Raw genomic sequence first — 26,640 nt, 5'->3', positions numbered from 1 at the left:
GCTCCCCGCCGTCCGGCTCGATCAGCCCCGCCCTCACGCCGCCGCCCCGGCGGTGGAGGCTTCTAGGACGGATCGATGTCGTGGGAAATGAGATTCCGGCGACCGCGAAATCAGAGCTGCGGGTTTTCTGGAGAGGCTGAGAGAGGAAAGGGGTTTTGGTGAAGACGGCAGCCATGGAAGCCATTGAAGGGTCTCTTTTGAGAGAATGCTGGCAACAGAGAGGAATACGAAAAGGGACCCTTCTCTGGATTCTTCAAGCTCCAGTAATGGAGGCTCTTCTTCGCGAAATCAGGAGGAATTAGAAGATGGGATCTTCCACTGGACTGATCGGGAAATCTTCTTGCTTTCGATTCGATTCGATTCCTAGCGAAGAAAGCCTTGGCGTTTGTTCTGTTTTTATAGAGAAAAATGATTTAGAGGACTGTTTATGTGGATGAACCTAGACGCTTTCGTTATGAATTTTGTAAAACCGTCATTTTAATTTTTAAAAAATGGTAATTGGAAAACAATTAAATACAATAAAGTTTACCTTTTTGGTACGATTATATTATTTGTGATTAACAATATCATATTATTATTTCTTCTGAATGCAGTCATTCATTTTCCAAGTCGAAAATCTTGTGTATATTTTTCGGTTTGTCCACTTGTTCAAATAAAGTAGTTGCCTACCATATAGTTATATATATATATATGAAAAACGAATATTTTATTTTCTTATAATATGATAGTTGTATTTTCAATATAAACGGTCCACTCCATTTAATCCATATTGATAATTTAATATGGAATTTGGCTGTAATGTTTCAATATATAACCTAATAGTTTCGATTGTATGGAGATAGATTTGTGTTGGTGATTATTGAATCGCCGTAGTTATAATATAAATAACTAATGTATCAATATTGGTTTATATGGTTATTGATCCTATTGTTATGTTGTAAGCGATTTAAATTAAATTTGATGTTTGAATTAGGAAGTGGACCGATGCTACAGTTGAACATAACTCACAATGCGACCAGGTGCGACCACCACTTTGGCCCATGTCGGTCCACTTGTTAATAGAATCACTTGTGGTGCCACGTGACATCACGAATATTCTTTTTATTTTCCTCTTTAAAATATTTTGATAATAATTGTATTTATGCAATCATATTTTAAATAAAAAAATTAAAAATGTGTTCCGCTCTGGTTATTTTATATTTTTATCATTGGCCGTTCATATTATATATTAGCAAGAAAATATATTGTTGATGCGTGTTTGAGTTGAGTTTTAACGTATTAATGAAAATTTAACATAATCTTTTATTCGCCAAATAATGTAACACGATTCAATGCAATTAATTCTACCTCAAATTTTGAGTCATCAATGATAATATCTTCGAGCCTGTAAATTAATTAAAATTATAGCGTAATTTAACTAATTAGTAACTTCGGCTATTAATAAAATGTTTTTTCGATGTATGTGTGGAGTATATATTTATAGACTGTGGATATTCAAATTATTCAAAAGATATAATGGATTTGCTACAATATTTTATGAAAAGAAAAAAAAATATAATCATAATCACAACACCTATCAGCATTGACCGTATGTTAAATTGGACCGACTCTTTGACTCCCTAACTTATAGGAAGCTGCGGCGAAATTATTTAATTGTTACATTCCCCGTCAGATGGGAAATTTGACCATAAGATTTTAAAAAGAAAACGGGAGATAGATAGATGAAAATTTGTAAAATGACAATATTACCCCTTCTCACGTGGAAAATATTGAGGTTGGTAAGCTGGTGGTAGGGGTGGGCACGGGTCGGATACCCGGGAAAATCGAGAGATTTGGATTCGGATCCGGGAGGCTCGGGTATTTAACTATGAGATTTGTATCCGGGATTTGGTATTTACGAGTATCCGGGGTACGGGTATCCGGAATAATAGTCGGGTACTCGCGGATATCCGGATCCGGATTTATTTAAGAAAAACAACAATATTCATATATAAAATTTTTAAAACATGAAGATATATTTATAAAAATTGATGAATTATGATAAAATATATAAGACAAAAGAGATAATAAGAGACAAATAATAATAAATTTAATTTTTTTGAATTAATATTAAAAAAATATGAAATTATTTCATCTAAAATAATTGTATTTTATAAAAATGTTATATAAATATAAGATATAATTATTTATAATCATAATACGCGGGTACCCGCGGATATCCGGTTTTAAAAATTCTATTATCCGGATTTGGATCCGGATTCACGGGTATTGAAAAATAAGGATTTGGATTCGGATTTGAAAATTACGAGTACCCTAAAATCGGGTATCCGTGAGACGAGTATCCGACGGATACCCGATTTTCGGGTATTTGTGCCCAGCCCTAGCTAGTGGTGGCTGCGGATCGTCGTCTGCCCGATATATAAAAAATTGGATTTAAATAGGGATGGTTTATTTGGTTAGTAATAGAATTCTTAAATCGATTTAAATTGAATAATGTATAATTATAATCAAATCAAATTAGATATAAAATCGAATGATTATGAGTCTTATGACTTTTTAAAAACAAAAAAAAAAAATCGAATAAAAAATAAATAAACCATAATTTTTTTAAAAAAATAAATATTTTTATCATAATCGAATCGAATCCGAACTAAACCAAACCGAATTAAATATAAAAACTGAACAGTTATAATTTTTCTAAACCCAAAATAACCGAACCGAACCCGATTAAGCCATCCCTAGGTTTGAATGTTTGTCGGATCGACCAATTCTAAAGTATTTGTATAGAATTCAACTTATCAACTTTTGTACACATACGGTAAAATCATTTATCTAAATTCAAAAATAAATATATTTTTTTTTGTAATAACAGATTCAATATGCCACGGTATATAGATCAGTTTCTTGGTGGCACACATTCAACATGTAGAATAAAACATTAGTGATATCAACCTACCTGTTTTCCTTTTTTTTTCCCTTCCATGGAGCTATTTTTCTCTAATAAAATTTTGGTGCTAATCCAAGGAAAAAAAATAATTTATATTCAATTGCGACTACTTGCTAGGATTTTTGTTGGAGATTCCAAAGTTACACAATCTAATTTGTTACAAATTTTATAGTACCGAATAAACCATTTTTGAACTGAACCGGTAAAATTCTAAATATAATCCCGAAACATCCATCCCTACTTTTCAATGTATAAATTAACAGAATTTACCTTAGATATATTATTTATATTTCAAAATATATTACGACAGCATCAATGATGACATTATACGTAAAATATACATTATGTAAGGTTTTCAATTCCAAACATAGTTTAAAGTATAAAATCCATAAAAAAAATTTAGATGAAAAATAAATTTCATTTGAAAAATTTATTTTTAAACTTGCAAAATATGTGATTATAATTCTCGAATTTTTTTTAATTGATATCAGAAAAAAAAATCTCGACAATATTGATTCAATAATTATTTAAAAATTATAATGATATATTTTGTAAATTTAAAAATTATAATGATATATCTTGTAAATTTAGAAATAAATTATTAAAAACTAAAAGTATTTTTTTTTATGGATTTTACATAAAACCCATAATATAATGTTTTTTTTTATGTTTATTAGGCCCAATTTAGCGTTTCATATAAGAAAAAAAAATCTTGTTTGGACCCATTTCAAAGTGGACTCATAATCTATTTTAGGCCCATTTTTATTTCATATAACAACTAATAAATAATACATGCACTAAGCGAAAACATTTCTTAAAACAAAAAATTATTTCAACGTCATTGTTGCTTCCTTAAGTTTATAATTCAAACACGGTTTCCTTGAAACAACAATTACTGGTCACAATTTATATATATCAAACATTTTTATTCTCACTCACGCTTTTCTCTTTTCTCTTTTTAGCCATTCAATTGGTTGATCTTATAAATTAATGGTTAAAAAAAATATTTTTTAAAATGTAAAAATATAAAATGATTTGCTTAGACTTTTTCTTGTAGAAGAAACATGTAGTGGTGGAGAAACACGATTCTATAGATATCTAACATATATATTGTAGCTGCGCAATTCCCAAATTCTCTCAAATTCCAGTGACGCTCGATGAATTGAAGCCGAATGCTAATGAACAAAGAATACAACAGATTTTACGAATTCGGATCTTTAGATCCTACGTCTCGGCCAAGTAGTTTGGCGAATTCATTAGAGGTGATTGAGTTACAGCTTGAGTGAATTACAACGCTCTCCCGAAACCCCAATCGTAAGAACCCTAGAAAGAAAAAGGACCCCAGAAGGAAAAAGAATTACAGTCGAGAAAGAAGAAGATCGATTCTCTGTTATAATACCAGAGCTCGTTACAACGGAAAAACCCAACTAACTCTCCAGCTGAAATTACCCCTTAGTTCTTAAACCTTTACACGATTTGGAAACTTTCTACAGTGCAAGCATATCCCCACATATATATCCCAATAAATCGTGGTCGAGTGGTTATAGTGTGGTTGGAGTGTCATTTGTACTCGGGGTCCCATGTTCGATTAATCCGGATGAATGATACAATTTAATTATAGTAAGATTGTCTTACGGTTTATGATGAATATAGTTGGATTGAAGGTCTAGTGAATAAATCTGAATACTATATATATATATATATATATATATATATATATATTCACGTAAGAACGAAATTGTAAAACTGACCAATAAAAATCATTCAAGGAAATTTTGGAAGGAACGAAAGCAACGTGGAATCTGAAGAATATGTACAACTTGGTGGAGCTTTCCATTACATGCACAAAATCCAAAGTTTGCAAAAATCATCTAACCAAGTCATGCCATATCCTTTGAATATGTACAGAAGATGGTGATGACGATATGATATTGAAAATGTATACACACATATATACATGTATCTACATATATGTACACATATATATAAGGTAATTGTTTATTTTCCTTTGATATTGTTGTGTTTATTTAATCTTAACGCATATATATATATATGTATATATATATAATTAAGCATGAAGTTATAACTTATATATACAATAAGATTTTATGTATAGGGAGTTCTTGATTACTTACAATATGGGACTAATATCAAGAATATGAATTGTCTCTATGGAAAAAACAAATGGGCTTAAGATATGAGAAAGTAACAACGATAAGTGAAGTTAACGAGGATTTTACTGTTCCATTGCCCCAATTTGGTTTGTCTGGTCCCCTTCCAAAATTCACAGAAACCCTAACTAATTCTCTTTCTCAATATAACTACTTATAATATATATATAAATATATGCATTTTAATACCCAAACTATTTTTTACTACGTATTTCAATATTGTTAGCGTACTTTAATATCTCAACTTTTTTTCCAAAGCACATTTTAATATCCATTTTTTTTTCTGTCGTTCAATATTTTTAAAAATATATTATATATGTTGATATATAACATGTCATATGTTAGATGTGACATGGAATGATGGCATGATACATAAAAAAAGTAGTATAAAAAATCTTAATGGATACTATAAAATACCATACTATAACTTTTCTCACCAAATCACGTAGTCGTTCAATATTATCACCTCTAATGTGATAAACATCTCAATTCTGACATATTGCATTGGTAATTTTTATTGAAATTTTGTTGTAAAAATGAGACAAATCGTGCTATATATAAAAAAAATTTGCAGTACATTAAAACAAGCAGAAAAAAAATTGGGTATAAAATATGTAAATGAAAATTTGAGTATGAAAATGCATTTATCTCAATAAAATATGATTATGCTTAATATAAAATCGTCCAGAATATAATTAAAGAAAGAACATCCAGATCTTGGTTAGGTTACCAAAAAACAAAAAGAGGAGAAGAAGAAGAAGAAGAAACTATTCGCCATAGTCCACACTCTTGATGAAGTGCGTCGCTTACAAGGCTCCTACTAGGGTTTCCCGAAGTCACACATAAAACCCTAAAACGCTTCACAGCCCTCTCTCTCTCTCTCTCTCACTCTCTCTCTCACACACACACACACACGCGCGCGGGCGCGCGCACAGAGGAATATGAAACGAAAATATGGGACTTTTGTTTAATATAATAGAAACCCAGATTAGATCTGATCACGGGAGGCGCAAAAGAAGTACCTTTCGTGGGGAAACCAAACCTAAAAAAACCCTAATTTGGAAACTGAGATGAAATCGGCGAGGAGAAAGCTAGGGTTTTTACCGGTTTAGGGTGCGACAGTCAACCGGTGAAACTGCAAACATGATCTAAATCGAAACATCCTCCTGTTGGATTGAACAACAAAAGGAAGAGGGAGCTTAGATCATGCTGGCAGCTTCAACAGATGCCGGTGCTCCATAGATCCACACTAGGATCGATAAAAAAGGAAAAGAGATCTTTCTTTCTTCCTTAATTTCCAACGTTTTCTTACCATGGAATTCTTGTGGTGCTTTCTCTGGTGAAGAGAAAGAGAATAACAAGAGGTCCTATAAATAGAGGGCCGGGGAAGAAGAGGAGAGACTGTGGGGGTTCTAGAGGCATCATATGAATTAAAGGGGTTATTTTGTAATTAGATAAAAGTATGTGGGTAGATATGAGCAATATGAGAAGAGAGGAAGGAAAAAAAACACAAAACAAAAGGGAAAAGGAAAATAAAAGGTGGTCCAAAGTGTTGCCATGAACGAAGAATTGAATAATATCACACCCAATACACTGCCCTCACGCAATTCTATATAGCCGATGAGACGAAAGATTATAGTTTGTGTTTTTTTTTGTTTGTATACATTCTTTTATTTATTAATTTACAAAAAAAATGCATAATCTCATTTTGATATATAATGTGATATAAAGGGCATTGAATATATGTATCCTATATATATATATATATGTATATGATTCGATATATAAGAAAATTATATAAGCAGTGGATGACTCACCTTCAATCTAATTAAGAAAATAGATGCTTTGACTAATGTTAGACCTAAGCTGTTAAAAACTAAAAAAAGTGAACCTAACACATGCATAAAGCATAGCCTATGGAGGGAGTCTCAAGATTAAAATACACATGAAGCATCACCCTTGCAGGTTTGAATTCTATCATCATTATAGGCTCTCTAACTCACATAATTAATCATAAACCATATATATAGTGAAATTATATAATTAATTTATGTAAATATTGCAAAAAACAAATGATTCCGTGTAGGTGTAACAAAAAATGTAATACATATATATGGAAATGTAAGTATTGGCGGGAGCACATGCACCCATTTGATTGATTAAAAACTCTAATTTCTTTATAAATTTTACATAAAATTGTTTAATACCTACATATTAAAATTAAATTTACCTCTATATAAACTTTTGCGATTATATATTTTCATTATTTTTTTATATATTTTACATGTATGTCGAGTGAGAACATATTTGATAAAAAAAAAGACAGATAAAACATAAATTTATAGGTTATAGAAATTTATTCTCTTGTAGTGTATATATACACACACACATATATGTGTGTATATATGTATATGTCTGTATATGTAGAGTGCATAACTAAACCACTTTCCTCAAAAGATTCCTTATCACAACCTCAACGATGATACCTTTTCTTTGCAAAAATTACTGTAAATTCGCTAGTTTTTGCCCAACCTGTTGGCCTGTGGCAGCACCACCGTATTTGCAACCTATTTGAAAATTATCGATTTCGACAATCTTTGATAACGACCTTTTGTATATTTTGCACATCCTCCACATATATACATATATATATATATATATGTATATATATATATATATATATCTCATTAGCTACAACTTCTTTTTCCTATTTTCTTGTTTGGTTTGGTACCAACTCTACATGATTGAAGCAAATCAAGGAGAGAGAGAGAGAGAGAGAGAGAGAGAGAGAGAGAGAATCTTTGCGCTTCATCGCGAAGTAGGCTTGTAACATGCCGCATGTTCAATCATGTATGTTATAATATATCCTCATGCACATTGGCACACATACATACGTATATGAACACACACACATATATATATATACGACTACTACGCGACATTGCCAAACGTATGAAAATATTATATAATCCATGTAAAAAAGTTTTTTTTTTTTAACATTGTTACATGAAAAAATAGCGGAGTTTTCACCTGCGCTTTTAATTATCTTCCGATTTCGAAATGGTCCATGAATACAGAAGTAGATCGGCTATAAATATAGACATATATATTAATAGGTTAACAAAAAAAATATATATATAGACATAATATATGTTATAAGTACACTGTGCATGCGTATAGATACAGACATATATATACATATATAACCCACGATAAGAGTGAAACAAGCGTGCTTACATCAACTGGGAGCAGATACAAACGTTGCTTTCCAGCTTCATTGATGCATCACCCACATTACTGCCACTGCTACATGCACAATACACACACACACATATATATATATATAAAGATGTTGATGATGATAGTGACGGTGACCATAATGGCTATTTTATCTGTATATATGGGCGAATTTTATACCAAGATCAATCATAACAATTTAAACCTAGCTATTCATATAAAATTAATCAAAATTAATATTAAAAAGGCATCGGTGGAAGGAAATGTGGTTAATCAATTTTTCCTCTAAAGTTGTTATGTTATAAGTACACCATGAAATCAAGTGTCACTCATTTCTTAAAAAAAAATTTAAGTTAGTAAATCTCTTTTTATATTTTAGTTTCAAAAGCATTTGCAATCTCCCCCCCAAAAAAAAATACATAGGTAGTTGAATAGGTGTATTTTGTGGGGATGTAGGGTTTACTAAAACGGTGACGTTTCGGTGGGTCGGCGTAAGAGTGGCAGTGACTTGCCAGTTGTGGGGCTGAGTCTATGGCCGATGCATGGTCCCCTTTGTGTATTTTGTGGGGATGCATCTATATGAACGAATATTTTCATAGACTAAATATATATATAAATATATGTAATATAAAGTATTTATTTACATTAGCACTGTGGAATTCCAATTTATGGTTCTACATGTTCTTTAGTATGCTTTTATTAGTTTTTTAATTAATTCAACTGGTTATATCTCCCAAAGTCCTTATATGTAACTATTTGGTGAGCATAGACAAGCGCAGTTAACCCAATATTATATATATATATATTTAGAATTTTAAATAGGGGTGTCAATGAGTCGGTCTGAAGGTTTTGGACTTGGTTCGGACCGACCCGATTTTTTCGAGTCTATTTAACTAAGCTCGAATTCTGACCATATATATATTGAACTCGGATCGGACCGGACTGGGATGGGCCGACCCGCAAAATTTCCTTCGTAAATATTATTTTTTAAAAAAATATTGGGTTTTTAGACCGGTCTGAATCAAATCCGAAACCCAATTTGAATTCGATCTGGAAGTTCGATTTTTTTAGCCGGAAAAATTTAACCGGAAACCCTCTAATTTTCGGTCTAGACCGGACTTCGTCCTCATGCCTAAATTAACATTCCTAATTTTAAGCTCACTACAGGTTAGTGAATAAATTCGTGGGCTTGGGCTTGGGGTATAATAGTGGTTCAACAGTATTCATTACAGACGTACAGGAGAAATCCGAATTCTGTTTTCAAACGGAAACAGAATTCGGATTTCAAATTCAATTTCTGCCGACTCAACGGAATTCAGAGAACGCTTTCGATTCCGGCTCGCGCCTCATATAAAGCTTATCGTTCAAGCAAACCCACCAAATTCATTTCAAATTTTCAAAATCACTCTCTCTCTCTCTCTCGCTCTCGTTCTCTCAGTTTGAATTCTGATTACCGAGAATTTCTTCTGCCAAAGCGAGGATGCTTGCTGCTCTCAAGTGAGTGATCGATCTCTGTTCTATGATTCTTCTCCACCTATCAGATTTGGTGTAAACGTTCGCTAATTTTTGTTTGTTCCGTTTCCGATCAAAGAGCTGAAGAAGCGAGCCAGATGCAGCTCGTTGAACGGGAAGAAATTGACGACGACGAAGACTTATTTGAAGCTATTGACAAATGTAAGTTCCAATCTAACAGTCACTTCTTATCTGTGCGTCTGTAATCATACGGTTTTAGGAGACTCAGTTTTTGCATGTTTCCTGGTGATTTCTCGTGAATCTTCTTCAGTTTTCGTTCTGGTCTTCATACTCTGTTTGGGAGTGGTCTCTTAAGCTGCATCAGTTCGGATCTGCAATGGCTCCTTAGCATTTTCAGCATGTTATAGAATCTCAGTTAGATTTCAGTAGAGGTTGGTGTGAAATAGAGTATAACGATTGAACTCTCTGAGCATTAAAATCTGTTTATACGAGATATTTTCTGGCACAGATCCATATAGGCTTGCCTTGTTCAAATATTATTCGATTTCAAGTCTGTCTGAATGATTAAGCTTCCTGTCTGGCATAAACTTGTAGTTGATTTCATCCCCTGCTTTGATTTTCCTCTGCCAGTGATCGCTCAAGGTATAAATGCTGGAGATGTTAAGAAACTTCAAGATGCTGGGATCTACACCTGCAATGGCTTAATGATGCATACCAAAAAGGTATAGACAAACTTGTTTTTAGCATCACGCATTGCCTTCAGTACTGTAAGACTGTAGTTGCTTGAAAATGTTGCTTCCATTTCTGCAGAACCTTACTGGAATAAAAGGTTTATCAGAGGCCAAAGTTGACAAGATCTGTGAAGCAGCTGAGAAGATAGTGGTTAGCATTCAATAATCATCATTCCTGGTTTGCCTTCAGTTTTCATCATTTGTTGGTTTTAATCGTCTCAATTTTTTGCCCTTTAGAATTTCGGGTATATGACTGGAAGCGATGCTCTGCTAAAGGTTAGACTCAATAATTTTACTGCATTCTGGAAATCTGTCTTCCATTGTTCTTTGTCATTGTGTTACCTGATCTCCTTGATATGACCATTCAATTTAGCTTTGAAATCTATGAGTTGTTTTTCCCCTTTTGTTAGAGAAAGTCGGTAGTTCGGATCACAACAGGGAGCCAAGCTCTTGATGATCTCTTAGGAGGTAATACTGTAGTCTGTTTTCACTGTTTTCCATTGTCATGCCTGCATTACCGTAAGTATTTTAAGTTAATTTTCTCGGTAATGTTTGAGCAGGTGGAATTGAAACTTCAGCCATCACGGAAGCTTTTGGGGAGTTCAGGTGAGAACCAAGCTCGTCTCTTAAAGTTTCTCCTGAATAACATGTTATCTGAGAGTTAAAACGATCCGAAATTTGCTACAGGTCCGGGAAAACACAACTGGCACATACCCTCTGTGTTTCGACGCAGGTACTTTCATAAACCTCCTTCTGTTCTGTATATGACAAAATGATCATTTTTCAGTCAAAAGGCATGAGCTGCTTATTTTCTTTCAAGCATATAATCATTGATGTGTGGTTACTCCTCATTTATGTCATTGATGTTCTGCAGCTTCCTACAAACATGAAAGGCGGGAATGGCAAAGTGGCTTACATTGATACAGAGGGAACTTTGTATCCTCTATCAGTTACCCGTTGTGAAAACGTTGGCACTTGCAGTTTATAATTTCTTTCTTTAGTTATTTTTTGTGACATTGCCCTTAACCTCCGAAATTTGTAGCCGGCCTGACCGGATTGTCCCAATAGCTGAAAGATTTGGAATGGATCCAGGAGCTGTGCTTGACAATGTAAGGATCCTATCATATTCTCACATCGTAATGCATTTGGCATCAATATTCACCTACACCTTCACATTTGTTATCTTCATGCGACAGATCGTTTATGCCCGTGCTTATACATACGAGCACCAATACAACCTGCTTCTTGGACTAGCTGCAAAAATGTCGGAAGAACCATTCAGGCTTCTGGTGAGAACCTTTGTTTGCCACTCTTCCGTTTCCTTTACAACACATTTCGCATATAAATGAACTCGTTTTTCCGGGTCCAAATTTTTACAGATTGTGGACTCTGTCATTGCTCTATTCCGAGTGGATTTCACCGGAAGAGGGGAACTTGCCGACCGACAGGTTGTATATCTAAAGTCAGCCTTTATACTCCTCGTAAGCGAAATCCAACTCGCTAACAGATGCTAGTTTGTGCTGCAGCAAAAACTAGCACAGATGCTCTCCCGGCTAATCAAAATCGCAGAAGAATTCAACGTCGCTGTCTACATGACAAACCAAGGTAAACCCCTGAAGCCGATAACACAATGATCAATTTTCAGGTTCCTACTCAATATTAACGGGTGTTGTTGGGGGTTGCAGTCATAGCTGATCCAGGAGGAGGAGTGTTCATATCTGATCCAAAGAAGCCAGCGGGAGGGCATGTCCTCGCTCACGCAGCCACCATCAGGCTGATGTTCAGGAAAGGCAAAGGCGAACAGCGTGTCTGCAAAGTGTTTGATGCCCCAAACCTGCCTGAAGCTGAAGCAATATCCTTTAGATCTCTTTTATTTTTTCACCCTCTCATGTTTTGTTCGAATCATCCATCCCTAATATGATTTTCACTTAACAGAAAGAAGCACATTTTCCAGATAACCCCAGGAGGCATTGCCGACGCAAAGGACTAGCCATGCTTGACGATACAACCTTATCAAACCCGGTGATGTTCGCACCTTCACAACTTTTTTTTTTAAAACTTCTATTACTTATAGAAACACAAGGAAATGATCAGTGTCATGATTGATGCATGCACCGAATCACAATCTTTTATTCTTAGCCTTCATATTCGACCAAATACAGCTTGCGTAGATAGAAACAAACATTATCCAAAAGTATATAAGAGGGAACTTGTTGAACAACAACCCCGAAGGAGGAGCCTCAATACCTCAGATTTGTTGAGACCAGTTCTGGACGCTGCCGACCCTCGGCATTGCCGATTCTTTCTTGGCCTCCGAGTCCACTTTGAAATTCGCACCGCAAACCTCGCCCGAGCTGTCCACCCTCGGGACCGGCTTCAACTCATTCATCGGATGCTCGTAGCTCCTCAACCCTCCAGACGACGTAAAGAAACACCCTAACAAACACAACGTTTCCATTAAGGCAAAACTCCTTAGCCTTCGTCCAAGATAAAAATCAAAGACGGGTTTCTCCATACCTTTAGGGAATGGGGCAAATGATTTTCCGCAACCTTTCTTCACAATCTCCACATCATCGGAGATAACGAGATGGCCTTCGGCATCGGTTCCCCAGAAGAACGGAACACTCCCATCCGTGTCCTGTGAAACGACATGTTTTCAGAACATATCTCACAGAAACACATTCTTTATAAATCAGCAGCTCGATGATCCGGAGATGGATCCCACCACAAGGTTGTATTGCAGGCAAACCTTATCTCCCCTCAAACACATTCTCTATGAACATATTAATATATAGGAGTAGCAAAGTGTCTCCACACATACCGCAGCGAGGAAGACGGTCTTGGTGGAGAAATCGAAGAGAGTAAACGAGAATTTCCCGTGAAGGTCTCTAACGACTTGGTCGGCGGGGTAAGGACCACGGTCTCTGAGGGTTCTGTAGGCTTCCATCACGATGGAAACCTCGGTCGATGTTTTGCCAAGGCCGTATTGTTGCTTAAGGAATGCAACATTCTCAATGTGGCCTTTGAATACGCAGAAGATATCGTCCACCACAGCGAACAATCTGTGTCACATTTCAAACAAAATTTGATCCTAAAAGGTCACATCCTCTCAAAAAAAAAAAAAAAATCGCCATACGAAAATACGTAAAGAGTGATCCAATCAAATCCTATAAACCCTAAAAAATAAAAGCCTTTGATGGATTTTCTCATGGATCAGATCAGTTCTACAAAAGCCAAAAATCTGAAACTTCCCAGATGTAAAATCAATTTCATTTCTTTAACCCGAATCTCTTGCAGGCAATCAAACAAAGTAAAAATTGACAAATCATTAAAGAAAAAAAAGAGAGAAAGATCAATGATGATACATGGGAAGAAGAGGGTTAGGGTTGTGGAGGGAGTAAGAGAGGAGGCCTGAAGATCCGAAATTGACGGTAACGGCGCCGGAGTGAGCGGCGGCGAATTTTTCCGTCAAAAACCCGTCTTTGAGAGCGCACACCGATCCACCCTCCGGACTCCGTAGAGCCTCCGGACTCTTCCCAACCGTTTTCTCGAATATCGCCAACATCTTCTTTTTCTTTTCCCCGATCACAACAACACACACAGAGAGAGGAAAGAGATACAAACGGGAAGTCACTTCGGATCGTTGAATTTGTTTTTTTTTTTCTTTCCTTTTTATAAAAAATCCTTTTTTGGGGAATTTTATTTGCTTTTTTGTCATTGGCCAGTTTCTTTTTATATTCTCCTCTCAGATGTTTCTCCGGTTTCTCCGGCACGTTTTCAGATGTTTTTTTTTTAATTTAAGTTTTGAATTTTATTTTGGTGATTTTCTGTGAGACGGTCTCGTGACACGGTAATATGTATAAATTAGATGATATTATTATATAATTTTATATTATTCAAATTTAATCTAATGGTAAAATTTTAAATTGAGATTAAAATATGAAAAGATTCTGAAATCGTAAAATATGTACTAATTTCCATCATTGTCATCAATTATAGAAATTTATTTTCTAGGGGCTTAAAAACTAGAAAGTCTCCTGAAATCGTTTAAAAAAAAGCGTCAGTAAAATTTGCGCATTCAAGCGTCACTAATTTGTGCAGTATACCGCTTTCAACCTTTTAAGAAAAAAAAAGAAAAGAAAAGGTCGCATCTTTTTTACCCACAAAGGCCTCTGCCATTGAACAAAAGGAAAGCAACAAAACCCTAATTAGGGTTTTCATTATTATTATGATCAGAGTCAGACTCGGTTGTATGCAACAGACTTGCTGAAGAGCTTGCGGATATACAGGACCTGAAGGCCACTGGCTGCGGCCAGAAGCAAATACTCTCCCACAGTGTAGAATATCACCCTCTTTCTCGTGCTCTCGTTCGCTGCGTCCACAAGTTCCAAAAGATTATCGACCGTAAAACATGGAAAACGGGCATTGGAAATGTAAGATCTTGAAGCTAGAATGGAACAAAAAAAAATGAAATGTGAAGAGACCACAGAAAATAGGAGCAATCTGAAGAACCATGTTGGGAATTTTGTTTCTTGATTTGAATGTGCAAAAGGGCACAAAAACACCATGCTACTGAATCCACTGTTCATGATTACCAAGTCCATATAGACGCAGTCTAACTTGGGAAACAAAAAAGAAATTCAACTATTCATATTATCAAGGAATTGGAATGTGGGATCTTGAAGATTGAATCTCTTGGAACCAAAAAAAAACATTGAATGTTAAGAGATTTCACAGAAGTTGGTTGAAGAATGGCTGAAATTTTGTAAAAAAAAAATTGAGTTGAATGTACAAAAGGGCAGTTACGAAATTTAAAGGGTATAATCACATTGGAACTGAAATCAACTAAACATGATTATCAAGTGTCTAAACATCCAAACCCCCCAAGAAAGGATAAAGTGTGTGTGTGTGTGTGTATATATATAGATGCAGTCTAACTTGATGGGCTAAGCTAAGTTTAGTCAGAAGAATTCGATCAAATGCAACTCATGATATATAATATAGTTCTGCTTCATTCACTCTATCAATCTACCGGACCCTCAGCAACTTCTTTACAGATCAAGAAAACACGACCATGATCGGGAAGGGATATAAGAAAGTTCGATTAAGTATCATAAGAAGAAATGAAGAAAGAAAACTCACTATGACGGTGCCGGGTATCACGTGCTTTCAGATACTTCTGCTCGGAGATAACGGATTCCAAAGCCTCTCTCAGCTCTGCAATCTTCACGTTTATCGGGTCCAAATGCTCTGGCAATTATATAAAGGAAAAAGATGAGGGGGGGTGAATGGAATTAAAACTGTTCTATTATCTATGGGGAATTGTTCATTGCAAGCAACGGAAGCATAAAAAACACATAGCAAAGCAGCAATTTTGTCAACATAAGAAACGAAATACATCCTTTTGTAACGGACCGTCTTTGGCTACGTCGTGTTCGTTGGGAATGTGGCCGACGTGAATATAGAAGGAGACAGTCTCTGGTGTAGAGTGTGGGTTGTGGAAACAGAATTTGTACATTCCACTTCTTGGGGCCTTGAACTCAAACTTATCCCCTGATGTTCCTTTCAAACTGTGCACTATATTCCCGGCAGGCGATGAGACCTATATGAAAATGCCACACACAAATCACGATAAGGAAAAAGATACCCAATGCGATAACAATCAAAAGATAGACAACGGAATATAACCCGTTGCCCCTTCTCAAGCATGACAAAAGATGCATAAGCAGCGAGACAGACGTCCCGCCATCAAAATTCAACGAAGAAATGCGGCGAACACTGATGTTAAGACTTGATAAACCCTTTGGCAATTCAGAACCACCATTCATTTCGATTAGAACAAAAGGCAAATCTAATGATAGATGAGACAGACATATGTCACTCATGGACTGTGTTTCATTACAAACTACAAAGACATGATCATAAAGACAGATGATAAACACCAATAGATATACACTTAATCAACTCAAGTGAAAGGCAAACTTTAGTCTCTGTCACTTATCAGACTATCCTCAATTTCCCGAGAAATTCAAAAGGGGTGTTCATCATGCCCCAGAAACAAAAATCACCCAAAATCAACCCTGATTCGCAGGAAACCCTAAATGGCGAAAACCCATCGAAGATCACAATAAGTCAAAGCTTGGAAATCAAAAATACAAACACCAGAAACCACATTGATCCCTTTTTTTCATTAAAGCACTCAAAATGATCCAAAAGAACCCTGGAAACTAAACGAACTAAACTTCAACCATCGGAATCAACGGACGAAAGACATCACGCTCCAGATCAGACCGAGCATCAAACCAAAGATCAAATCAGGGCTTACATCGAAATCAAGACCGGGATGATCTGAACCCCAGAAGATATCATGGTCGACGACGACGAAGTTTCCCGACACAGTGTCGCCTTCGTAGAGGACGTACTCGTAGACACATTCAACGTCGTTCACCGTCACCGAAAGCGACGAGATTTGTCCGATCGAACTCAGAAGTAACAGACCGACAAACGAAATCACATGGGCCCTCCGATCTATGGCTTGTCTCGTCTCCATCTTCCTCGTCTTCGAACAACTCTCCCGTTTGTTCCTCACCAAACCAAGAGCAAGAGGATTCTGTCACCGGTTCTCAAGCTCGAAATTGGTATATCGGACATTTCCATAACCGGTTTCTTATACAAAACGGTGCGTTTCTAAGATTTGGTCAACGGCTTTCGATCTGAACTCAGTCCACCAATTACTGACTATATATTATGTATTTGAATTATCGCTGGGTGTTTATTATTATTTTATTCATCTAAATAATAATATTCTATAAATTTTATTCATTTGAAAGATGTTACATAACAGATTTATATCACAAGTTAAAAAATCGATTACCAAAAATTGATATTCGAATCAACATCCGTGCATGCTATCATTCATTTTTGTCTTGAAAAATATTGTGATTATGTCAAAGCGGTTCATTGCCCGCCATTCCCCTTAAAATGAGAAAATTTCAATTATTATAATTTTATAAGCTTTTTTGTCTGAATTAAATTAAACGTGAAAAATATTTAAAATACGTAAGATATTTATTTCAAGCATCTCTTACCTTTTCAATGTTATGTTATGTCTGACTGTCTCTTCGGTTTTGGAATCACGAATATTGTGATTTTGACTCGCACCTTGAAAAAGTATCGGAAAAATACGTAAGATATTTATTTTAAGCATTACTATTTTGAATATTGTACTGTTAAATGTTTGACATTGCCAACATACTTAAAACCTGAAGAAATTTAAATTTTTTTTTTCACAAAAAATATCTAACTTGCATTTAAACAAATTCAAATTGTAAACAAAAAATAATTACATCAAAGTTTATTTTTGGCCCAAAATGTAAATAAGATAAGCTTATGGTAAACATATGACAAAATAAATAAATAAAAATCAACCCCTGATTAAATATCATGTCGAAATGGTTTATATTTATCACATAAATAGGACTGAATACATACATACATACATACATACATACATACATACATACATACATACATACATACATACATACATACATACATACATACATACATACATACATACATACATACATACATACATACATACATACATACATACATACATACATACATACATACATACATACATATATATATATACATACATACAATGATTCTGCAATTCATCTTAAATGCCATATAACATTTCAGAGACTGCAATGATATAAGCAACAGACGTTTAGAAACCTATATGCGGTCTATACACAAGTATATTGGCATATATACACAAAATACACACAGAATACAAAGAGATCAAATCACAAGCAACAGATTGAGCCTAAAGTTCACCGAGAAAGTGAATAAAGACAGAACACAAACTTTGTGGGGATGATTTTATATATATATATATATATATATATAAAGAAGCTTACTTTACTTACCACTAATCATAATTACTAAGATTTTGAAAAAGGGTTAAACCAAACATTTACATATATATTACTAATATGGAAAAAAAAAAAAAAAAAAACTAACGCTGCCACCCTTAGATTGCCTCCTCGCCCTCTTTCTCGCTCATCTTGAAGATAAAAGAATCAGAAACAAGACATTTCCGATTTGATGGCAGCTAACTCAAAAAACTATCAATAGGTAAACAAAGCAACACTACCCGAATTCATCAAAAGAGGAAAAGAAAAACTCAGAAGCTGTCAGGATATATGATTACTCTCTGATATACCCTTCTTTCGCCCGATCTTGATCCTGTTTTTCAGCAGCTAAAGCTCGGGTTTCCCGTCGTTTCCTTCCTTCGCCATTGCCAGCTTCGGACACCTTATTACCCTTAAACGACATCTCGGGTTTGGCGGGTCATCCATCAAATGTCTGAAACGTGACAAAAAATAAATGAGATGGGAAATCGTTTAAACTGTCGAATCGAAAAACGAGTGTCGGGTTTGATGCGTTAGGGCTCTTCCTTTCCTACCTTCACTGTTCAGATCTACCGAAAGATTGGAGTTTCTCATCTGATTTTCGGGGGAGTCGCAAAAAATACGGGCCATTCCAGGCGGCGGCGGCTGCTGCGGTGGAGAAGAAGATGTGTTTCCTAGGTTTGATTGTCCATATACAGCATTTAACCGAGCCTGGTTGCTCAAATACATCTCCAAGCTGGATGATCCAACTCCCTGAGCCTTTTTGCCCTTTGAGAATTTTCTGCTCACAAACGAGAACCGATGCGTTTAAGCTATGGAGTGTGAAAGCAATCTGGACAAGGCAGATCACATTATTACATGACACGATAACGATGATGTTTTTTCGGTTACTTAAGAGCACCTGTCCTTCCGCTTTTCAAGATATCTCTGCAATGATACCTTTCTGTTCACCTGACCCTCTACATCTTAAGAAAAGACCAAGAAATTATTAGACCGATGGGGATGTTAATTAAATTCCCAGTTTTTAAGCATGAACAATGATCAAAACAAGTTTTTCGAGCCTCCAAATAACTGCCATTATCATCAAATGGGCGGTTCAAAAGCAGGTTTGTTCAACTGGTTGTGCTTTCCCGAGTTTTGAGCAATCGTAAAGAAAGAAAATGGTGGTCTATATATCGTTTGGGTAAATATAAATTAAGCACTGTTTATACCTGCAGAATCACGAGAAGCCTTCTCAGGGCAATACTGAGGAAATTCCGCCATCTTGTCTGCAAATACGAGATTATAACCTCAGTTAGCAATCATTGGATCAAGTCCGATTCCATTAAAAGAACAATGGATGCAACAGAAAGTTAAACCAAGCAGCATTCTCTTTTGCAGAATGGTTCATACATTCAGACAGATATTAGAGACACGCCCTTTTTCATGTTTCGAGACTGAGCACGTTAGAAAGCCATTGTTTAGCGAAAAAGATTCAGACCCATTCTCTTTTGCAAGAATGGTTCATACATTCAGACAGATATTCTCAAACAGAAACGAACCTGAGCTAATGGGCTTGGACATTGTACCGCCGGGAGCGAAAAGCCCGCAACTTTCAGTCGTTGTCTGTAGATGAGATGTATGGGAACAAAGATTAGGGTTCCCACTGAACAGATCATTTCCAGGCAAATCAATTGGACTTGCTGCCATGTGCATGATTGAGCGTGCCTGCAAACCCATGTTCTTGATGCATCATCAAAAAAAATATACCATAAAGTTTTCATTTTTTCAGGCATGAATGGAATGATATTATTCACTACCTTTTCAGGCGGTACTCCATCATACACGAAAACTTTCCCACAATAGAATATCGTCAGCTGCCCAAACGTCGAGTTTGTTTCACCTGGACTTCTGCATGCGCATCATAAATACTTCTATTCAAAGCTCGAGATTTTAAATTAGACAGCATTGGTAGAGTGGCTGATTTGTACGGCATGCACAAGATATCAAGACCGTTGGTTATGGTAAGATATCCGATTCATTAACTGTCCTATAACTTCCTAAACGACAAGAACATTCACAGATCAGACACTGGGCAGGAAGATAGAAGCAATGATTTTCTGTTCATTGGGAAGGACATTTTAATAGTTTCTCTTGCTTTTGGTTTCACAAGTAACCGCCTTTCGACAATCTCTAACATCGGTCTCATAGGGTATGTTTTTCAACCTAACATTTCTCTATGACCGTAAATGAACTCATGGAAAGAATGTTTCTTTCTGTATCGGATGTATTTTAACCTAAATGACCAACTGAAAAATCTACATTGTCCCGATAATTTCCAATGATACATGCAACAACACAACAAAGACCTCGCAGTAGGGATCGAACTCAAATGTTGCTACGAATCACTGCCTTCTAGTTTAATCAAAACCCTTGACACAGAAGAGGAGAAGAATCACAGACATTCAACAAGAACAGACGAAAAGTGAACCTGGGAGATATTGTCCTGTAGCTATCCTTCTCTCCGGCATACTGGCCAGAGCCTCCGGACAACTCCACTGATCTCGGAGAATCCTTCCCGTGGTATGGGAAGTTATCATCTTCCGGCAACGGGACAAGACCCGAATCCTTGGTTGGCTCTGTCGAAGATGACATAACCTACGCACAATAGGTAAACAAAGCAACACTACCCGAATTCATCAGCAAAAACAACGAGTTCTACAGCTTCGTCTCCATTTCAAAACTCAATTCCCTCCTAAATCTCCTTCTCTAACACAAAGTTCATCTCTTTCTGTGCGATTTTACCCGGAAACAGAAACCAAGTCCAAGAACATACATGACATACATATGTGTATGCCCATGATAACACCGAATTAGAAGAAACACTCACGCGACGGGAAGTTTCCGGCTGAGAAACGAGGATCTTCCGGAGAACTCCGGCACCGGAATCGTCGCCGGGCTCCAACAGAGCCTTGAGGGAGAGAACTTGCTGGATCGCCTGAGATTTGTTCCACGAGGGTCTTCGCATTCCTGTCGCAACACGTGTCAGCCGCCATTTCCGAAGAAACCCAACACAGACAAGCTCAACAGGAACACACACGCACGCACGCACAGAGAAATTAGCTCAAATTCAGCAGACTCCCACTCCGGGAGTGGCAGTCCAGGGAAATACGAAGGGAAAGGAAGGGCAAAACGGGAAGAAGTACATGAAAACCTTTCTCTATGAGGTATTTGCGGCAGTCCTCGCGAGTGAGCTGAGAAATGTCCTCCTCGGTGAGGTGTTTGAGGGGCTTCTCGAGAATAGATTTCGCCGGCGACTTTCCGGCGTCCATCTCCGCCGCAAATTCCAGCGAAAGTACCTCACCGGAGCTCGCCGCCGGAGACCAGTGGCGTTTCCGTAATAATCGTGTTGTGATAAGCCTTGCGGTTTCTCGTGGTTGGACGCTACGTCAACTCGATGTCAACAACGCCTTCCTACAAGGCACACTTCATGATGATGTTTACATGAGCCAACCACCGGCCGACTTCTTGGATCGTGACCAGTCGTGGAAGAGGGGGAGAGGCAAAGAGAGAGAGAGAGGGGAGTCTGTGGGCTGAAATTTGGGGGAATGGTTTTAGGAGCAACGATGCACCCTAGGCTGCCACGTAAGATCCCTGTCCGTATGTATTATGGCCTAATGATGGCTCTTAAATGTACTCTTTTGCACTTAATCATCCCCTCTAATTACATCCTTGCCATTATCGAATAACCATTTAAGGAAAATAAACAATCCAACACGTTGTATTACTATTAACGTGCTCGCAATATTATAATTTTGTAAATATATATAGTATTCTCTTTTGTAAATCCCGAAATTTGATAATTTTAAATTTATGTAAGGCCCGTTTATTCTATTAAACATAAAAGTAATAAAAAAAACAGACCGGTTTATGGATTTTTTTTCTTTTTTGGTCGGAAATATTGAAAAGTTACATAGTTTTTTTTTCCCATATAATCATGAACTCCTCTGCAGTGTTAATTAAAGAAAAAAAATAGAGGTGCATTGCACAACACAAAGGCACATCTTCGATGAAACCATAACATATAAGTTATATAGTTCTTTCACAATATATAAATATATGATTTTGATTAAGCTATCTAATTAATATTAGTTCTAGTAAAATTATATATATATATATATATATATATATATCTAATTAATAGTGGTAATACATATTAGAAGAGCAAAATCTGCTCGTTAGTTATATCAAGAATATTTTATTTCCTAAACTTTAGCTACCAAACACTTGTATATATCTCTCCTTCTATCATTTGTAAATGATTATCAATACAAACATATTTGCTTACCTTTATGGTATCAAAGCAACAATAGTCAAAAGGCTCTCTTTCTTTTTCGGTCGTTAAACCCTAGTTTTTTTTTCGGCGCCGTCAACTCCATCCAATGGTTACCGACGGTAGCACTCAACCCCCGGCACCACCACCGGTCTTCCGACTGACACGGTGACACCATTCAACCCGGATAATCCAGCCAACACATTGATCAACGTCAATATGTCTAACGTCTCCAAACTTACGACAACCAACTATATCTCGTAGAGCGTTCAACTCAAGGCTCTTCTTCAAGGTTATAACCTTGAACATTTTCTCGACATCGATGCTGCTCCCTCCACCACGGTTACGACCAACAATGTGGTCACCGCCAATCCCGCATATGCTCCATGGTTCAGGCAAGATCGCCTCATCTTTGCTGCAATTTTCGGCTCTCTCTCAACATCATGCCAAACCATCATCGCCTCTTCCTCGACAGCAGGTCATACGTGGCACACTCTAGCCATAACTTATGGAAGATCAAGTCGAGGACATGTGAAACAAATCAAGGAGCAAATGCGTCGATTCACCAAAGGGACAAAAACAATTGACGACTACATGAACTTTTTCAAGGTCAAATCCGATGAGCTTGCTCTCCTTGGAAAACCAATGGATCATGAAGACCTCATTGACATTGTCCTTGCCGGCCTCGGAGATGAATACAAAGCAGTAAAGGATGTTGTCCATGCCAAGGACACATCGATTTCTTTCGTCGAGCTTCATGAGAAATTTCTTAATCATGAAGTCGACAACCTTGCAGCCCAATCTCTACTGTCGGACGTTCCCATCACTGCAAATGCAGCCAACTACAAGCCACGACAACATTGGAAGAACAATCCTCGCTCGCCATCAGACACCCGAGCATCGAGACCACAGTACCGACCTTCCAAAGGATACTTGGGCAAGTGTCAACTTTGTGGCACTCAAGGCCACAGTACTCGGTCTTGTCGTCTCTTGCGTTCCGGCCAAGGATATCCACCACTGCCAGCCTATGGTCACAACAACCCGACGCCAAGCGTCAATGCTGCAGCCCTTGGATCGGTCACTTCCTCGCCCTGGCTCCTAGACTCTGGCGCATCACATCATGTGACAACGGATCTTGCTAATCTGTCTCTCCATGCTCCATATACCGGCGGTGATGATGTGGTCATTGGAGATGGATCTGGTTCTATGTCACTTTCCTCACCTTCCCGCTCATTTCCACTCCATAATGTTCTTCATGTACCAAGCATGCACAAAAATCTCATCTCTATTTATCAACTTTGTGCTTCTAATGCGGTTTCCGTCGAATTCTTTTCTCATATATTTCAGGTGAAAGATCTCAACACGGGGGCAATAATCGCAAGCGGAAAAACTAAAAATGGTGTGTACGAATGGCCGATGTCTCTACCCATTCCGTCTGTTGTTCCTAGCTCTACTTTCTCCGCCTTTTCTAGTTTCAAGACCACTTTGTCCGAGTGGCACTCTAGGTTAGGTCATCCTTGTCATGATACTCTTCGAAAAATAATCTTCGGGTTATCGTTACCTTTGTCAAGCCCGTTGAGAAAATCATTGTTTTGCAATTCTTGCATGATCAATAAAAGCCACAAGCTCCCATTTCATGAGTCAACGTTTGTCTCTACCAAACCTCTCGAAATCGTCTTTTCCGATGTGTGGTCTTCGCCAATTGAATCTTTCGATGGATACAAATATTATGTAATATTTGTGGACCATTTTACTTGATACCCTTGGCTCTACCCTATAAAACGAAAATCCATGGTCTCCGACATTTTCATACGATTCAAAGCCATTGTGGAGAACCGATTTCAAACCAAGATTATCTCACTCTACTCTGACAATGGTGGCGAATATCTTGTACTCAAACCATTCCTTTCGAGTCATGGTATATCTCATTATACCACACCTCCCCACAACCCGGAACACAATAGGATTTCCGAAAGGAAACACCGTCACAATGTGAAAACCGGACTCGCTTTACTTACCCATGCGTCCATCCCACGTGAATATTGGTCATTTGCCTTACCCACTGCGGTTTATCTAATAAACCGCTTACCGACACCGGTTCTTGATAACCGATCTCCCTTTGAGTCTTTATTCAACCAAGCACCGAACTACACAAAGCTCTGAACCTTTGGATGCTTATGCTATCCTTGGCTTCGACCGTACACTCGTCATAAACTTGATAATCGGTCTTCTCCATGTGTATTTTTCGGATATTCCCTAACTCAAAATGCCTATCTTTGTCTTCACACTTCTACATCCCGCCTCTATGTCTCTAGACATGTCGAGTTCGTCGAGGACAAGTTTCCCTTTTCCTATTCAGTGTCGGATCATCTTATTCCCTCGGAGGACCCATCTCCATCGTCTCTAGTCACTTCCACTCTAGTTCCACTTCAGCACTCGTACACACCACCTGCTACGGTTGTTCTCCCAGGTTCGACTTCTTCACCTGATCCTTCCTCGCCGACCGTATCTTCTGCTCCCCCGAACCACACACTCTCCTCGCCAGACCAACCTTTGTCACCATCACCTCCTCGCCTCCATGAACCGTCCCCCGAACCTACAAATCGAGACTTGACTATGTTCGAACCTATAGTTACAACCCCGACAAATCTCAACATCCACCCCATGACAACACGCTCGAAAAATAACATCATCAAACCAACCACAAAAATCAGCCTTACCACCACTTTACAATCAACCAGTGACATTGAACCGACGTGTGTTAGTAAAGCCCTCAAGGATCCAAAATGGAGACATGCTATGCATGATGAGTTCAATGCTCTCCTCCGCAATGGCACATGGAGTCTCATCCCATCGGATCCTACCTACAATGTGGTTGGCTGTAAGTGGGTGTTTCGTACTAAACGACTTTCTAATGGCTCTATTGACAGGTACAAGGCCCGGCTTGTCGCGAAGGGGTTTCATCAAAGACCGGGAGTGGACTATAATGAGACATTTAGTCCCGTTGTCAAACCGGCAACCATCCGTGTTGTGATAAGCCTTGCGGTTTCTCGTGGTTGGACGCTACGTCAACTCGATGTCAACAACGCCTTCCTACAAGGCACACTTCATGATGATGTTTACATGAGCCAACCACCGGCCGACTTCTTGGATCGTGACCAGTCGTCCTATGTGTGCAAATTACACAAAGCACTTTATGGGCTCAAACAAGCACCCCGAACTTGGTATACCGAGCTTGGCAAGTTTCTGTTGGCATCCGGATTCTCCAACTCTTTGTCGGACACATCACTCTTCATTCTTCGTCATGACGATGTATCTATATATTTGCTTATCTACGTCGATGACATCATCATCACCGGAAGTCATCCCGAGGCTATACAACGCTACATCGACATCCTTGCATCTCGGTTTTCTTTGAAAGACCTTGGACACCTATCATACTTTCTTGGCGTGGAAGTTACCAACACGTCTCAAGGTATTCTTCTCACCCAAGAAAGATACATTACAGATCTTCTTACTCGCCATATGATGCAGGAGGCAAAGCCCGTTTCCACACCCATGTCGTCCACCATCAAGCTCTCACTTACTTCCAGAACGGCGCTTGAAGATCCGACACAATACTGACAAGCTCTTCGAGGTCTCCAATATCTTATGTTCACTCAACCGGACATTGCTTACGCAGTCAACAAGCTCTCTCGCTACATGCATCATCCCACATCGGAGCATTGGCAAGCCGTGAAGAGAATTCTCCGCTATCTCGTTGGAACACGAACTCGTGGCATACGCTACATGTCCTCAACGCCGCTCTCCCTCCATGCCTATTCGGACGCCAATTGGGGCGGCGATC

The 26,640-nt window shown here is 37.6% G+C and overlaps 5 protein-coding genes across 9 annotated transcripts in view; 1 reads left to right on the top strand and 4 right to left on the bottom strand.

The window, feature by feature from the left end:
- LOC104808578 (ATP sulfurylase 1, chloroplastic) overlaps positions 1–388 on the bottom strand; it is a 2,867-nt gene extending 2,479 nt beyond the window's left edge. Inside the window, exon 1 of one of the 2 annotated variants that reach the window (XM_019202041.1) lies at positions 5–388. In XM_019202041.1, coding sequence (XP_019057586.1) covers positions 5–184 — 180 coding nt within the window. In that variant the 5' untranslated portion in view covers positions 185–388. The remainder of the gene's footprint in view (positions 1–4) is intronic. The other variant, XM_010534283.2, reaches the window with a different exon arrangement.
- Positions 389–9,656: 9,268 nt separating this feature from the next.
- LOC104808576 (meiotic recombination protein DMC1 homolog) lies at positions 9,657–12,589 on the top strand. Its single transcript, XM_010534282.1, has 15 exons — positions 9,657–9,852; positions 9,947–10,029; positions 10,459–10,550; positions 10,639–10,710; positions 10,797–10,835; positions 10,970–11,027; positions 11,120–11,165; positions 11,247–11,292; positions 11,434–11,495; positions 11,602–11,668; positions 11,756–11,848; positions 11,939–12,007; positions 12,086–12,164; positions 12,245–12,411; positions 12,505–12,589. Exons 1-15 carry the CDS (start codon positions 9,836–9,838, stop codon positions 12,547–12,549), a joined length of 1,035 nt encoding a protein of 344 aa, XP_010532584.1. The 5' UTR covers positions 9,657–9,835; the 3' UTR covers positions 12,550–12,589.
- Positions 12,590–12,653: 64 nt separating this feature from the next.
- Positions 12,654–14,245, bottom strand: LOC104808575 (stem-specific protein TSJT1). Its single transcript, XM_010534281.2, has 4 exons — positions 13,925–14,245; positions 13,381–13,621; positions 13,077–13,197; positions 12,654–12,995 (listed from the first exon to the last, which is right to left on the bottom strand). The coding sequence occupies exons 1-4, from the start codon at positions 14,122–14,124 to the stop codon at positions 12,808–12,810; spliced, it is 750 nt and encodes a 249-aa protein (XP_010532583.1). The 5' UTR covers positions 14,125–14,245; the 3' UTR covers positions 12,654–12,807.
- Positions 14,246–14,602: 357 nt separating this feature from the next.
- On the bottom strand, positions 14,603–17,192 carry LOC104808574 (transmembrane emp24 domain-containing protein p24beta3). Its single transcript, XM_010534280.2, has 4 exons — positions 16,885–17,192; positions 15,975–16,161; positions 15,702–15,809; positions 14,603–14,931 (listed from the first exon to the last, which is right to left on the bottom strand). The coding sequence occupies exons 1-4, from the start codon at positions 17,107–17,109 to the stop codon at positions 14,798–14,800; spliced, it is 654 nt and encodes a 217-aa protein (XP_010532582.1). The 5' UTR covers positions 17,110–17,192; the 3' UTR covers positions 14,603–14,797.
- Positions 17,193–18,741: 1,549 nt separating this feature from the next.
- Positions 18,742–21,859, bottom strand: LOC104808573 (protein TIFY 4B-like). Of its 4 annotated transcripts, none has more exons than XM_010534277.2 (9): positions 21,675–21,859; positions 21,351–21,490; positions 20,952–21,118; positions 20,281–20,371; positions 20,023–20,188; positions 19,693–19,749; positions 19,383–19,446; positions 19,036–19,262; positions 18,742–18,935 (listed from the first exon to the last, which is right to left on the bottom strand). In XM_010534277.2, exons 1-9 carry the CDS (start codon positions 21,790–21,792, stop codon positions 18,928–18,930), a joined length of 1,038 nt encoding a protein of 345 aa, XP_010532579.1. In that variant the 5' UTR covers positions 21,793–21,859; the 3' UTR covers positions 18,742–18,927. The 4 variants fall into 4 exon arrangements, with proteins under 4 accessions (XP_010532579.1, XP_010532580.1, XP_010532581.1 ...); XM_010534278.2 differs by having other exon boundaries at positions 19,383–19,440; XM_010534279.1 differs by having other exon boundaries at positions 21,667–21,758.
- Positions 21,860–26,640: the final 4,781 nt, after the last annotated feature.

The sequence above is a fragment of the Tarenaya hassleriana genome, unplaced genomic scaffold (genome assembly GCF_000463585.1).
Source record: "Tarenaya hassleriana unplaced genomic scaffold, ASM46358v1 Cleome15, whole genome shotgun sequence".
NCBI classification, from domain to species: Eukaryota; Viridiplantae; Streptophyta; class Magnoliopsida; order Brassicales; family Cleomaceae; genus Tarenaya; species Tarenaya hassleriana.
Note: the sequence above shows the minus strand (reverse complement) of the source record. Positions and strands in the feature narration are given on the sequence as shown.

What these genes read in the sequence shown, in the direction of transcription:
- LOC104808576 (XM_010534282.1), top strand. An exon ending in TCTTGATGATCTCTTAGGAG is followed by an intron (nt 11,028 to 11,119) that starts GTAATACTGTAG and finishes ATGTTTGAGCAG; the next exon opens with GTGGAATTGAAACTTCAGCC. An exon ending in TGTCTACATGACAAACCAAG is followed by an intron (nt 12,165 to 12,244) that starts GTAAACCCCTGA and finishes TGGGGGTTGCAG; the next exon opens with TCATAGCTGATCCAGGAGGA.
- LOC104808575 (XM_010534281.2), bottom strand. Translation starts at nt 14,124, where the DNA reads ATGTTGGCGATATTCGAGAAAACGGTTGGGAAGAGTCCGGAGGCTCTA. An exon ending in AGACCGTCTTCCTCGCTGCG is followed by an intron (nt 13,198 to 13,380) that starts GTATGTGTGGAG and finishes GTCGTTTCACAG; the next exon opens with GACACGGATGGGAGTGTTCC. An exon ending in ATTTGCCCCATTCCCTAAAG is followed by an intron (nt 12,996 to 13,076) that starts GTATGGAGAAAC and finishes TGTGTTTGTTAG; the next exon opens with GGTGTTTCTTTACGTCGTCT.
- LOC104808574 (XM_010534280.2), bottom strand. Translation starts at nt 17,109, where the DNA reads ATGGAGACGAGACAAGCCATAGATCGGAGGGCCCATGTGATTTCGTTT. An exon ending in ATCCCGGTCTTGATTTCGAT is followed by an intron (nt 16,162 to 16,884) that starts GTAAGCCCTGAT and finishes ATTTTCATATAG; the next exon opens with GTCTCATCGCCTGCCGGGAA. An exon ending in ACACGACGTAGCCAAAGACG is followed by an intron (nt 15,810 to 15,974) that starts GTCCGTTACAAA and finishes TATAATTGCCAG; the next exon opens with AGCATTTGGACCCGATAAAC.
- LOC104808573 (XM_010534277.2), bottom strand. Translation starts at nt 21,792, where the DNA reads ATGGACGCCGGAAAGTCGCCGGCGAAATCTATTCTCGAGAAGCCCCTC. An exon ending in ATGGAGTACCGCCTGAAAAG is followed by an intron (nt 20,189 to 20,280) that starts GTAGTGAATAAT and finishes ATGGGTTTGCAG; the next exon opens with GCACGCTCAATCATGCACAT. An exon ending in GGCTTCTCGTGATTCTGCAG is followed by an intron (nt 19,447 to 19,692) that starts GTATAAACAGTG and finishes TCTTTTCTTAAG; the next exon opens with ATGTAGAGGGTCAGGTGAAC.